The sequence below is a fragment of the Zootoca vivipara genome, chromosome 5 (genome assembly GCF_965207765.1).
Source record: "Zootoca vivipara chromosome 5, rZooViv2.hap1.1, whole genome shotgun sequence".
Taxonomy (NCBI): Eukaryota; Metazoa; Chordata; class Lepidosauria; order Squamata; family Lacertidae; genus Zootoca; species Zootoca vivipara.
In genome coordinates, this window is record NC_142588.1 from 93,154,011 (window position 1) to 93,166,681 (window position 12,671).

The 12,671-nt window shown below is 45.0% G+C and overlaps 1 protein-coding gene across 3 annotated transcripts in view; it reads left to right on the plus strand.

The window, feature by feature from the left end:
• Positions 1 to 3,153: 3,153 nt before the first annotated feature.
• The window catches only part of RUBCN (rubicon autophagy regulator), a 49,319-nt gene continuing 39,801 nt past the window's right edge, over positions 3,154 to 12,671 (plus strand). For 2 of the 3 annotated variants that reach the window (XM_035132559.3, XM_035132561.3), the window contains exons 1-2: positions 3,191 to 3,380; positions 11,789 to 11,942. In XM_035132559.3, the coding sequence (XP_034988450.3) occupies positions 3,352 to 3,380; positions 11,789 to 11,942 (183 nt within the window). In that variant the 5' untranslated portion in view covers positions 3,191 to 3,351. Of the gene's footprint in view, positions 3,381 to 11,788; positions 11,943 to 12,671 lie in introns of all 3 variants that reach the window. The other variant, XM_088669315.1, reaches the window with a different exon arrangement.

Below are 12,671 nucleotides of genomic sequence, written 5' to 3' on the forward strand. Positions count from 1 at the left end.
CAGGAAAAAGCAAGGGATGAGATTATCATGTATAATGAGATAAGAATCCAATGTCTCTATTCAGACCAGGTCTCTCCATGGTTTTAAATTTGGTAATAAGTTGTATTTCAGCAACTTCTCTTTCCAGTCTATTTCTGAAATTCTTTTGTAATATGACAGCTGCTTTGAGATCTTGTATAGAATGTCCTGGGAGATTGAAGTGTTCTCCTATTGGTGATTCCTGATGTCAGATTTATGTCCATTTATCCTTTGGCGTTCCTGCCAACCTAGCAGTTCAAAAGCACGTCAAAATGCAAGTAGATAAATAGGAACCGCTACAGCGGGAAGGTAAACGGCGTTTCCATGTGCTGCTCTGGTTTGCCAGAAGCGGCTTTGTCATGCTGGCCACATGACCTGGAAGCTATACGCCGGCTCCCTCGGCCAATAATGCGAGATGAGCGCGCAACCCCAGAGTCGGTCACGACTGGACCTAATGGTCAGGGGCCCCTTTACCTTTACCTTTATCCTTTGGCGTAGGGTTTGGCCTATTTGTCCAATAGAGAGAGCTGAAGGGCACTGTTGGCATTTAATGGCATACAGTTAGAACATGAACAATTAAATCGTCCTGAGATGGTATGTTTGATGTTGTTGGGTCCAGTGGTGGTGTTGTCCGGGTGTATGTGGCAGCAAAGTTGGCATCTGGGTTTATTACAGGCTTTGGTACCAGTGTTCATGTTAAGTCTGCTTGCTGTATAATTAATTTTCTTATTTTCCTAGTTACTGCTGTTTAGTTAACGGGAAAAGCACAGTGCCTGTATGCCCAGGGCTTTTTCTGGTGTTGAATTCTGGTGAGTTAGTTAGTTGTGCCTGACCTGAACTTCATTTACTGTGTCATGAATTTTTGTTTCTTTGTGTTTGCATACTGAATGCATAAAGCCAGTGTTAAATTTGTTCGTACACTGCCTTAAGATTTATTGTACTGGGCAGCATATAAATATTTTTCCTAAATAAATATCTCCATGTTAGCAATTATCACATTTAGGTCCTAGGTCAGTTAGATGTGTATGTCCCATTGAATTTAATGTGATAAAGATGCATAAAAGGAGGCTGCATATCTGCTTTGTATTATAACCCATAATATGGAAGGTGGTTAAAATGTATAGGTAGCTAGATACGGTACCAATTCATCATGGCTCATCTTATTTGGAAGCAGCATCTTATGTTTGAATAACAAATAAAATTCTGGTGCCTCATGTTCTGTGATGGTTTTTAAAACCTGATTCCTGCACTAATATGGGGAAATGCTGATGTTCGGAGCCCCGTTTTATATTGTCAGCATACTGACATAAAGGTTAAAATGCTTTTGCTTAATCCCTCAACCAATTTAACAAAATGAAAGATGGCAGATGCTCTGTGTCCAGACAGCAGGTGCATAGCAGACCAAACACAGACAGATGGTGGTGGTGAAGGAGACAGCAGCAACTTTTATTATCCAGGCCAAGAAAGCAGCTGCCTGCAACTGGACATCTGCAAAGGAAAATGGAACAAATACCAGCATCTAAAAGAACTACAGTGTTTAAGCAACACCCTTTTGGTGTCCCCCATATGGCAAAAGTCACTTGCGCGTCAATGATGAAATAAAGCAACAATCAATATAACCTTTTCCCCCAGCTGACACATTAGCAAAAAATAGAAAACTGATAGAAAGGGTTGTGATAATAATACAGATTGCAGTGTGCTAATATTGGAACAGGACGACAAAGGAAAAGATGGTTGGACAGTGTTCTCGAAGCCACCAACATGAGTCTGACCAAACTGCGGGAGGCAGTGGAAGTCAGGAGTGCCTGGTGTGCTCTGGTCCATGGGGTCACAAAGAGTCAGACACAACTAAACAACAAAATATTAGTGTATACAGATATAGTGTTTTGTATACAGATCTCTCCCCCCCCCCTACAGAAGTTGATACAGTGGTACCTCGGTTTATGAACACAATTGGTTCCGGAGGTCTGTTCATAAACTGAAGTGTTCATAAACTGAAGCGAACTTTCCCATTGAAAGTAATGGAAAGTGGATTAATCCATTCCAGGCGGGTCCGCGGAGTACTCAACCTGAAGCGTACTTAACCCAAAGCATGGGTGTAATTGGTTCCGGAAGTCTGTTCATACACTGAAGCGTTCATAAACTGAAGCGAACTTTCCCATTGAAAGTAATGGAAAGTGAATTAATCTGTTCCAAATGGGTCCGCGGCATTCGTAAACCGAGGTGTTCATAAACCGAGGTTCGACTGTACTGTACATGCAAGCAACATAAGAAGAGCTTGCTGGATTGCCCATTTAGTGGCCAACTAGATGTCCTTTGGAAACCAGCAAGTAGAATTCAAGCACAACAGCGCACTCCCTTCCTGTGGTTTCCAGCAACTGGTATTTGAAAGCACTGCTTCCTCCAGCTGTGGAGAGCACAGCATAGCCATTCTGGCTAGTAGCATTGATAGTCCTTTCCTCCATGACCCTCTTTTAAAGCCATCAAGGTTGGTGGCCATCACTGCCTCATGAGGGAAGGAGTTCCATGCGTGAAGACGTACCTCTATCATACCTATCTGCAACCTGTTGTTTCCTCTTGATTCTGTTCATTGTGCAAACTGGCTAAACACAAAAAAGGTCCCTGTTTCCTTGCAAACTAAAAGAGGGTTTCATTAATCAACGAGAGAGCAAAAGCAAAGCCAGCAGAACAGCCCAGGCCAACCATGTCTCCTCATGGTCCTGTAGAATTGAACAGGGTTCACCCGCAGGTAAGTGAGACCAGGGCTGCGGCTTTGTTTCTTGAGTAAACCTGATCAGCATCACGCTTGCTCATTAATTTATATACAGTACAGTATAACCTATCGGCAGAGTTTTTCAACACTTGTAATAGTCACCGGAGCCATTAAGCGCATGTACGCCCAATTGCCGTGCAGATAATTCCAACATTATAAAGGCATATTATTGCCCGCCCTCTTTAGCCCCTGCTTCGGGAGCAGCTGTTCAGCGCGAGGCACGCTGGGGGCCGTAGTTCCCAAAGGATCCGGGGTGGGTGGGCGGGGCTTCCGGAGGCGTGCCTGGCTATGCCTCCTGGGCGCCGCATAGCGGCGCGGCCGTGAACGTAATCCACGCCGGAAGTCACGTTGGCGTGGCAACGCGGAAGGCGCGCGCGGGGGCAGCTGGGACTCGTAGTTCCCCGCCTCTGAAGCTGAGGAACTGCGAGAGAAGGCGGCGCTGTCCCACACTGGCCCGGGTGAGATGGCTGGAGGAGACGGGGCTGCGATCGGAGGGGGCGTCGCCGGCCGGGCGGGGAGTGAGGCCGCCGGGCTCTGACCGCCGCCTCGCCCTCCGAGGGATGGAGGTTGCGGGGCAGGAGGAGAGCAGGTCAGAAGGCGAAGGGGGACAGCAGGGCCGGGAAGTGGGCGCTGAAGCAACCGGGGGTGGGACTGGTTGGGGGGCGCGCGGGAGGGAGGCGAGGCAATGGGGCGGGGAGGGGGGAGCTAATTAATTGAAGAAGGGTGTGACAGCTGAGGGAAATGAAATGACTTGCAGTGGGAGGGTAGTCAGCTGGGGGGTCAGAGCTGAGGGAATGGGGGGGAGATATTTTGGGGGGAGGGGAGTTAATGGGGGGGGCGCTAAGTGAGTGGAGGGGTATGGGTAGTCATAGGGGGAGCTGAGGCAATGGGGTGGTGGGAGGGGTGTTAATTGGGGCAGAGGGGAGTTTGCTGTGGGAGAGGGCTGAGGCATTGCGGGTGGGGAGTTAGTTGTGGGGCCGGGAAAGAGCCCATGATGGGGGCTATGGTGGGGCTATTTGTGGGGAGAGGGGAGCTTGCTGCTGAGGCAATGCGGGTAGGGTGGGGAGTTACAGGCTAGAGAGGGTGGCCATGGGGAATAGCCCGTTTTGGGGTGAGACCTGGGGTGACACTGGGGCATGAGTGCCATAGGTTTGTTTCTGTCTTGATGTTACATTGTACTGTATTGGGGGGGGAGCGCGGGAGGAGGAGAGAGGAGGAAGATGGAGAAGGGGGTGCGGTTGTGTCACTAGGAGGTGTGTGCTGGGGTCTCTTCAGCAGGGCTTTTTATGTCTGAACAACGGAAAGGTTGTGTAGGACTGACCCAGATTCACTTCCTGCGGCGAGAATTTCCCTGCAAGCTCACAGGTTTTGAGAATGAAAGAGGGCAGGCGAGAATTATAGAGAGGTATAAAATTATGCATGGTGTGAAGAAAATGCATAGAGAGGTTTTTCTCCTTCTCTCGTAATACTAGAACACTACCGGTAGTATGTCAAGGAGATAAAGATCTACACAACTTTTAGAAGACATCTGAAGGCAGCCCTGAATCAGTTTTTAATGTTTGATGCTTTATATATTCTGTAAGTTGCCCAGAGTGGCTGGGGAATCCCAGCCAGATGGGCGGGGTATAATTAATAAAATAATAATATTTACTAGAAGCTGAATGTTGGAATATTCAGGACAGATGAAAGTACTTATTCACACAGTGCCTGGTTAAAACTATGAAACTCACTGCCATAGGAGGCAGTAATGGCCACCAACCTGGATGGCTTCAAAAGAGGATTAGACAAATTCATGGAGGATAAGGTTATCAGTGACTGCTAACCCTAATGACTACGTTCTATTTGCTACGTAGGAATTTTATTCGTGGAGTGTGCTGTCATGCTTCCATTCTGCTTCCAGGCTGTCCTTGGATATCTCATTGGCCGCTTATGAGGACAGTCCTGGACTAGATGGGCCACTGATCTAATCGAGTAGGGCTTCTTACACAGAACTGTTTGTCAGGCTGCATGTTTTAATTTTTTGTAAAGGAGGGGAAAAACACTTTGTTGGGGACAAACACGATTCATGCCAGTAAGTAAAGAACCATGCTTTATTTCACATTAAAAAACAAAGCAAAGCTGATTTTTGGAATATAGCTTGAAGAAGAGTTCTGTAGAACTTAAAAACTCCCACAGGTCTCCCACATGGGTTCACTGGGTATGTAGATGACAGGGCAGCCACTGAGGCCCATTGCAAAAGGACATCAGTCACATAAACATTTAGTTTATTTACATCTCTTTTCTGGGGCAGAAATGATGTTGCTTATTTACTGTTGTACATTTTAAGAGCTATATAATGCCCAATATGTGTTTGGTGCTTGCTGTGCAGTATGCAGAAACTTCCATCATTTTCCTGTAAAAATCTCATGCCGTTAACAATAAATTGTGCATATTTTGCCTCTGGTAGCTAAGTTGTCAAAGAACTTGACTTTCATTGGGGGGGGGTGAAGTCACTAAAGGAGTATACAAAAGATACATTGAACATATATTTCTGCCCTACATAGAGTCAGATAATTGATTCATCGGGCCCAGCATTGTCTGCTCTGATTGGCATCAGGTTCCCCAGATCTCAAGCTGGGGTTATTTCAAGCCCTGCAGGCTGAGATTGTTTAACTGGAGATAATGGTAATTGCAAAGCATGTGCCTAACCCCTGAATTGTGGGGTCTTCCAATTTGGATCAGTGAGGTTTAGGAACAGGGATTAGGACCAGGCAATAATAGATATAAGAGGAACTAGCAAAGGGTTTGTGTGTACGTGGGTGGGAAGTAATATCAAAGGGTATTCTTTTGCTGCTCAGTGGAAATTCAGTCTCATCATCTGACTTTTACTAGATATTTTCTTTTCAAGCTTTTTTGCATGCTTAAGGACTAGAAACTTGCTATCTTAGTCATGTAATGGAACACAAGAAGACACAGGAGGGTAGAAATTTGGTGGCTGTAAGTTTGAAATAGTTGTACTCTGACTTGGGCAACTTGTTGGAAAGGCACCATTAAAAAAAGCCTTTATGGACAACCTCAGGGTGTCTTATCAGGATCTCCTGCATTAAACAAATCAGTAGAATAATATGTGTGTGGAATATTTCTGAGTGATAAAGATTGATTTGGGAAAGAGCAGGCACTGAGGTCCAGCACTGAGGGCCTTCTGGCGGTTCCCTCATTGTGAGAAGCCAAGTTACAGGGAACCAGGCAGAGGGCCTTCTCGGTAGTGGCACCCACCCTGTGGAACGCCCTCCCATCAGATGTCAAGGAGAACAACAACTACCAGACACTTTTAGAAGACATCTGAAGGCAGCCCTGTTTAGGGAGGCTTTTAATGTTTAATAGATTATTGTATTGTATTTTTCTGTTGGAAGCCACCCAGAGTGGCTGGGGAAGCCCAGCCAGATGGGCGGGGTATAAATTAATAATAATAATAATTAATAATTACTTATGTTGCAAGGTATTAATATAGCTTTTAGTGAAAACTATCTTCTCAGAATATAAGAGAAAAAAGCAGGCCAATAGGGTGTCAGCTTTTGAGTAATACAGAACACTACGAAGCACTTGCAATGGCTATGATTGTTTCTCTCCCCGCCCTGACACCTGCTTGTCAAAGGTATACACTAAAATGTAAAGCGCTCCTAAATCTTGATAAAAGGGATAAGCGCTTAGTCATTTTCAACAGTTGCCTAATTAAAACTCTGCTCTAGAGTTATGTATAACTCAAAATTTTGCATAGGGCTACAGGCCAGCAGAAGGCAGGCCCATCAAAGGCTGCTGTTGTGTTACCTAGTTTGGCTGGTCATTCGTACATTCGTGCATTTCAGGGACAAGGGGGGGGGGAGGTGGACCTAGCTTGGATCTGCCTATTAAAAGACTGTTTGCACTGCTTCTCCCTTGAAACCCACCTGCTTTGCATTGCTAAGCTTGATGACTTTTATATCTACCCTCCATGATACCAATGCTGTCAAGCTCTGGCATAATCTGTGCAGGTGAAGACAGACGTCAGAACTTGTTTGTAGAGAGACCTTTTGCATCTCTGTTAGATCAATTTAGACAATTTACAATTGCAATATTCATTGTTTACATAGAACTATGCCCTGTTGAGTTCAGTAACACTTACACCAGCGGAACCTCGACCAGGAACTTTCTATCCTCTACCTAAAATACACAAACTAGGAAATCCAGGACGCCCCATCATCTCAGGTATTGGCACCATTACAGTGGGTGTTTCAGGCTATATGGACTCTAGTAAGGGTCATAGAATCATAGAGCTGGAAGGGACCCAAGGGTCATCTGGTCTATGTTCTTCTGCCTCCAGGGTTGGAGTCATTATTCCTCTGAATACGAGTTGCTGGGATTCACAAGTGGGGAGAGTGCTTCTGCACTCACGTTCTGCTTTGCAGAAGCTTCAGCTTCTGCCCTGTTGCAAAGCCGTGCTAGTTAATAACTTCAGGGTTTTATTACGGTGAAAGTTGCCCTAATGTTTGACTGTGGCCACAGGCATTGTGCATGCTGGTTTAGGGTCTGCTTTCTCCCAGTCTGTCAGCTCTCTCTTCTCCCATGCCAACTTGGTTGGAAGGAAAGTGAGCTGATTGTGAGTCATCTGTCAACTTAGATCATTGCCTTAAGATTTAGTTTCCATTTCCCAGGAGAACCAGCTTTATGGGAGGAATAGGCTTGATGGCACAAGCCAATTTGCTGCTTGTTGTCTTGGAAACCAAACTCTTGCATTCAAAAAGGTTTGTGTTTAAGTCTCCGCTTTTCAGGCAACCTTTTCAAGTTGGGAGACAAGCAGCAACGGCCCTTTCAGAGTTCCTGGTGGGTGTCCCTCAATAGCAACTTTTGGATGAGAGTCCTTTTAAGAAACAATTAACAATTAAGTTAACCAAAAAGGATAATGTTATTTTTCACTGCAAAAATAGACACAGGCCTTGGGAAGTTCTGGATGTGGGCTTGTTCTGTATGTCCTGACTTTGTGTATCCCACACATTAAGAACATAAGATTTCTGCTGGATCAGACCAAAGGCCCATCTTTCCAGCATCCAGTTCTCACTGTTGCCAGCCAGATGGCTGTGGGCTCCCTGCAAGCAGAACCCTAGACTAACAGGGCTGTCCCCTCCACCATTTCCAGGCTCTTCTTATCCTTCTTGCTCTGAAATGCACCTTATAGGGGCACACGATTGTGTTTTCTCATCTGCAGCAGCCAGACATTGGCACAGTGAATTCCAAGGACTTCTGTGCTCTTCATACATGAACACATTTGGCTAGCAAGTGACAACTGTTTTGCTTGAACACACATTTTGTGGCCCACCCTGCCATTTCTGTGTGTATTGTTGTTTTGTTGCTGAGGCTGCTTCCTTGATATTATTATTATTATTATTATTATTATTATTATTATTATTATTATTATTATTATTATGCTTTCCCTGGTTTGTAAGTCATTCTGGGAACCCAATTTGTGTGGAAGATGCAGGGTAGAAATGGTTTCATAAAAACAGAACATTAAATACAATTTTGGTTCAGTGATGCATTGGAAGCCTTCTTGAAAAAGCAAAAGAAAGAAAGAAAAGGCATTCCAGTGTAGTAGAGTGACTCATTTGTAGGAATGTGACAGATCTGTTGCTGTTCTTTCAGCCAGCTTTGCAAGGACTTGCTGAGGAAGCGATTCTCTTCCCCACCTCCTGCCGCTCTTCTCCTTTCTCTTGCTGCCCTGCCCTGATTCTTCACCATTTGTCCTGGGCTCTCCGGCTGATAATTGCCAGCTCAGTATTTGAACACATATTGGTAGCAGTAATTGGAACACAGCAGCTCTCTTGTAAGGAAGTTCAGGTGTTATAGGGTGCTGTTGCAGGATCCAAGGGCATGTGGCCAAGATAATTCTGCAATAAAGGGTTATAGCTCGTGTATGGCAGAAGGGAGATGGAAATGTGCACTGCTAGTCTAGAACTGTGGTCTTGAGGATTTGGATCCCAAACTTACTTCGTGTTCATACAGTTTTCCCCTGTTGTGGCACTGTGTATGGTTGGGGGGAGAAAGAGAACACTGTTAAGGAAGTCATAAGAGAGTGGCATTTGTAGATAAAGAGTCTGACTCAAAAGCAATTCCTACCGGTATCTGCCATAAAAAAGTAGCAGATTACCAGAGCGCTTCATTCAGGAAAGGATGTGGTGCATGAGCTTTTCCTACAACACACTCTTGCAATTTTGTATAAGCTCTGCAGGGAAGACATGACATCTTCCCTGTGGTTGAGTTTTTACTCTGATTTTCATGAGCCTGAGCATTCATTTAAGCAATGAACAAATGCAGCTCCTGTCCTAGGGCAGCCTTCTGGGTTTTTTTGGGCTTCGGTTGGTTTTTTTGTGTGTGTCCAGGGGTGTCCAATTTTATTTTTAATATGCAATGCATTTTCTCTGGTGCAGACAAAAACAGAGGAGGCTTCTAAATATAGTCCGAGCTCAGAGCCTGCCAGCCCTCTTTTCTGTTCCCTGGCTTACAAAGCCCCTTGACCCTAAACTCCACCACCCTCAGTTGCCCCAAAGCTCTCTGCTTCAAAACACTTTTGGCCCTTTGTCTGGAGCACCCTCCCAGAACACCATAAATGGCATGACCTCTCACTCTTGCATCCACCCCCCACCCGCTGTTTCCATTACTGAATTTGCTCAACTCCTCGCCCCAATTTAATGTAATGGTTTTCCTGTAAAATATTTGAAATGCTGGCTTTCTACCCAACAGTGGTATCTACACACACAAGACTAGAAAACAATCGAAACACAAATAATGCAGGGCAAACCAAGCAGTGCAACAACAACAACAACAACAACAACATATTTATACCCCGCCCATCTGGCTGGGTTTCCCTATGTTGATTCCATGATACCCCTCCCCTTTCTGCCCTGCTGTCATAGAATATAAGCTGCTTGGAGAAGGGATTCACCACCTCTCTTGCTTCTCTTCCATTGTTAGATAGCTGTGGCCAGTTCTTGGACCAATATAATTATTTATTTAAGGGTGTTGATTAACTGCTTTTTAGGCACAATTCACTAAGTGGTTTACATAATATTCTTACCACAATCAGCAAATTTTTGTAAAAAGTTATGATAAGAGGAAAAGGCAATTACCGGTAGTTCGATTTAGAAGATGTGCTGCTTCTCACCCCACCCCCACCCCAAGGCAAACATGGTCCTTGAGACGCTCCCTGTTGTGGGAAGCCACCAGGGAAGCTGGATGGTGGTACACCCCGAAGCTTTCCTCCACTCCCCATAGCTTGGACACTGTGGTCCTGGCACTAGTAACCTCTGGAATGAATGACTGCAGTGTGTTCTATGTGAGGCTTCCCTTGGGCTTAGTCCACAAGCTGGTGCAGACTGCAGCAGGTAGGTTGTTGCTTGGCCCACCCTGTTGACGCCACTGAAATGGCAGCCAATATGTTACTGGGCACAGTTCAATGCTCTGCTTTTAGCATTTAAAGCCATAAATAACTTGGTGCCAGCTTGCTTGAGGGACTGCCTCACTCTGTATTTCAGCAAATGCACTTCTCAGGTGGGCACTGCTGAGAGTATCTCCTGCCACAGAGGTATACTTTGTAAGTATTGGAAAGAGGGCTTTTAGTGTTGCAGCTCCAGCCTTCTAGAACTGGTTGCCCACTGTATTTAAGCAAGTACCTAGGACCATGATATTTAGGCATTTATTGAATACTTTTTTTAAAAAAGCAATATTTCCTTGAAGTGGAAGCCTGTCATTTTATGGAATCTTAACAGTACAATTAAGGAACTGGTTTTATGGTGTTCATTAAGTCTGGGTTAGTATTTTAATCTCTTTGTTATCTTGCTGTACACCACTTTTGTAGCTTTTGGGTATGAAGCAGTTTATAGATCTGCAAATAAAATAAAAATGTTCCTTTGTAAAGCACCGTGTACACAGATGGTTATACGTAACCAGTAAATAATATAATAATCAAGTTCTTAAATGGCCTCTCTGGATTGCAGCTCTTGTATTATTATTTTAAAAACTTGGGAGATCCTCTTCAGTTTTAGGGTGCACTCAGTGAAATTTTCTCCCATGGTGGTTCTAGAGTTCTGTTGAATGGGAACCAAAGATCCATCTTGCATGACATCCTGTTCTAACAATGGTCTGCTGGATGTCTCCAGGAAATACAGAAACAAGTCATGAAGGCTTGGGCCTCCCTGCACAGCAGCAAGTATGCAGAGGTAGACTGCCTCTGAACCTGAAGGTTCTGTTTAGCTATTGCTGTACGGCTATTAGCCATTGATAGCCCAAAGCTCTGTGCATCTGGCTACTTCCTCTTTTAAGCTACTAGCCACTGCCACATCTTGTGGGAGCGAATTTTATAAGTTACCGTAATTATGTGCTGTGTGAAGAAGTGCTTGTTTTTGACTCTCCTGAATCTCTTACCTATCAATGGGTATGGGGACAGCTCAGTTGATAGAGCATCTTTCATCCAATGTGGGGCTCGAATCTCAGGGCTGTGGGTTTGAGCCCCACATTGGGTGAAAGATTCCTGCATTGCAGGGAATTGGACTAGATGATCCTCGTGGCCTCTTTGAACTCTATGAATCTGTGTGAGAGACGTTGATGATTCTATCCTGCCCTACCTCCCAAAGGAATTTCTGCGTCTGCTTTTCTCCAGACCATGATAAGTTTATAATTTACCCTTTTAAGCTTTCTTTCTTTAAAAAAGAAGAAGAAATGCTGTTAAAGTGTGGATGTCACAAGGGAAAATGCTTGGGAGGAAGCTCTCCAACCAGGACTGCAGCAGAGGAGCTTTTGCGCCATCTGTACTGGCATAAGTACGGTAGTTGTGTTAGAACAGCATGGATGGGGTTTCTGTTGAACTTGAACTGGTGACACCACATCCTGCTCATGTTACTGTTTTTCCACAATGATGACATTGTAAAGGGTCACAAAGCAGCAAGGAAATTTGCCTGTGCAACAGAACTGATGGTCTGCACTTTTCAGGAAGGAGCACTGGAAGTTGCTCGGCAACCTGAAGACGACAGTGGAAGGTTTGGTGTCTATAAACAATCCCAACGTCTGGTCTAAGTATGGTGGCTTGGAGCGACTCTGCAGGGACATGCACAGCATTCTGTATCATGGGCTCATTCCAGACAAGGTAGGCTTTCTTGGCTTTCTCTGGAGTTTATACTCTTACTGCTGCTTTAGCAGGTGGTTTTCTTGATCGGTGTTCACCTGGGACAGTCATAAAATGGATCCCTTAATCATCTTGTCTAAAATCTGACGTAGACATCATGTCTTGGGCGAGAATAGATAGGAATGTTAGTAGTCGGGTTGCATCCACAGAACAAGATGCTGAGGAAGAAGTGAGGGAAGACTGAGAACTGGGCCAACTAGTGCTTGTTTTTGTAAAAAAGAAAAAGGTGGTGGTGGGGAGAGCAGGTATAGTAGAGCTGTGATCCAAGAGTTAGTTGGATCATATTTCCTTTCCTAGGTGACCTTAGGCAAGCCCTTTTGTCTCCCCATCTGCAGTCATTTTCAGCGTTCAGCCCTTCCTTTTTCCAAGGTGATAGCTCCTGCTTTCCTTGAAGAGGATCCCCTGGGAAATAGATTCCCTCTGAACTGGAAGGTTTTGTTCTCTTCACACTGTTCATGATTTTACAAAGCTCTATCATGCCTCCCCTGCACATTCATACACATTTTTTAGAGCAGTGGTACTTCTGAGCATGTATATAAGAAGACCAGGCCAATGGCCCAACTAGTCCAGCATCCTGTTCTCACAGTGGCTGTGGGAAGCCTGCAAGCAGGACATGAGTACAACGGCACTCTGCCCACCTGTGATTCCCAATAGTTGGTATTCAAGGCATGTTGCCTCCCGTGGTGGTGG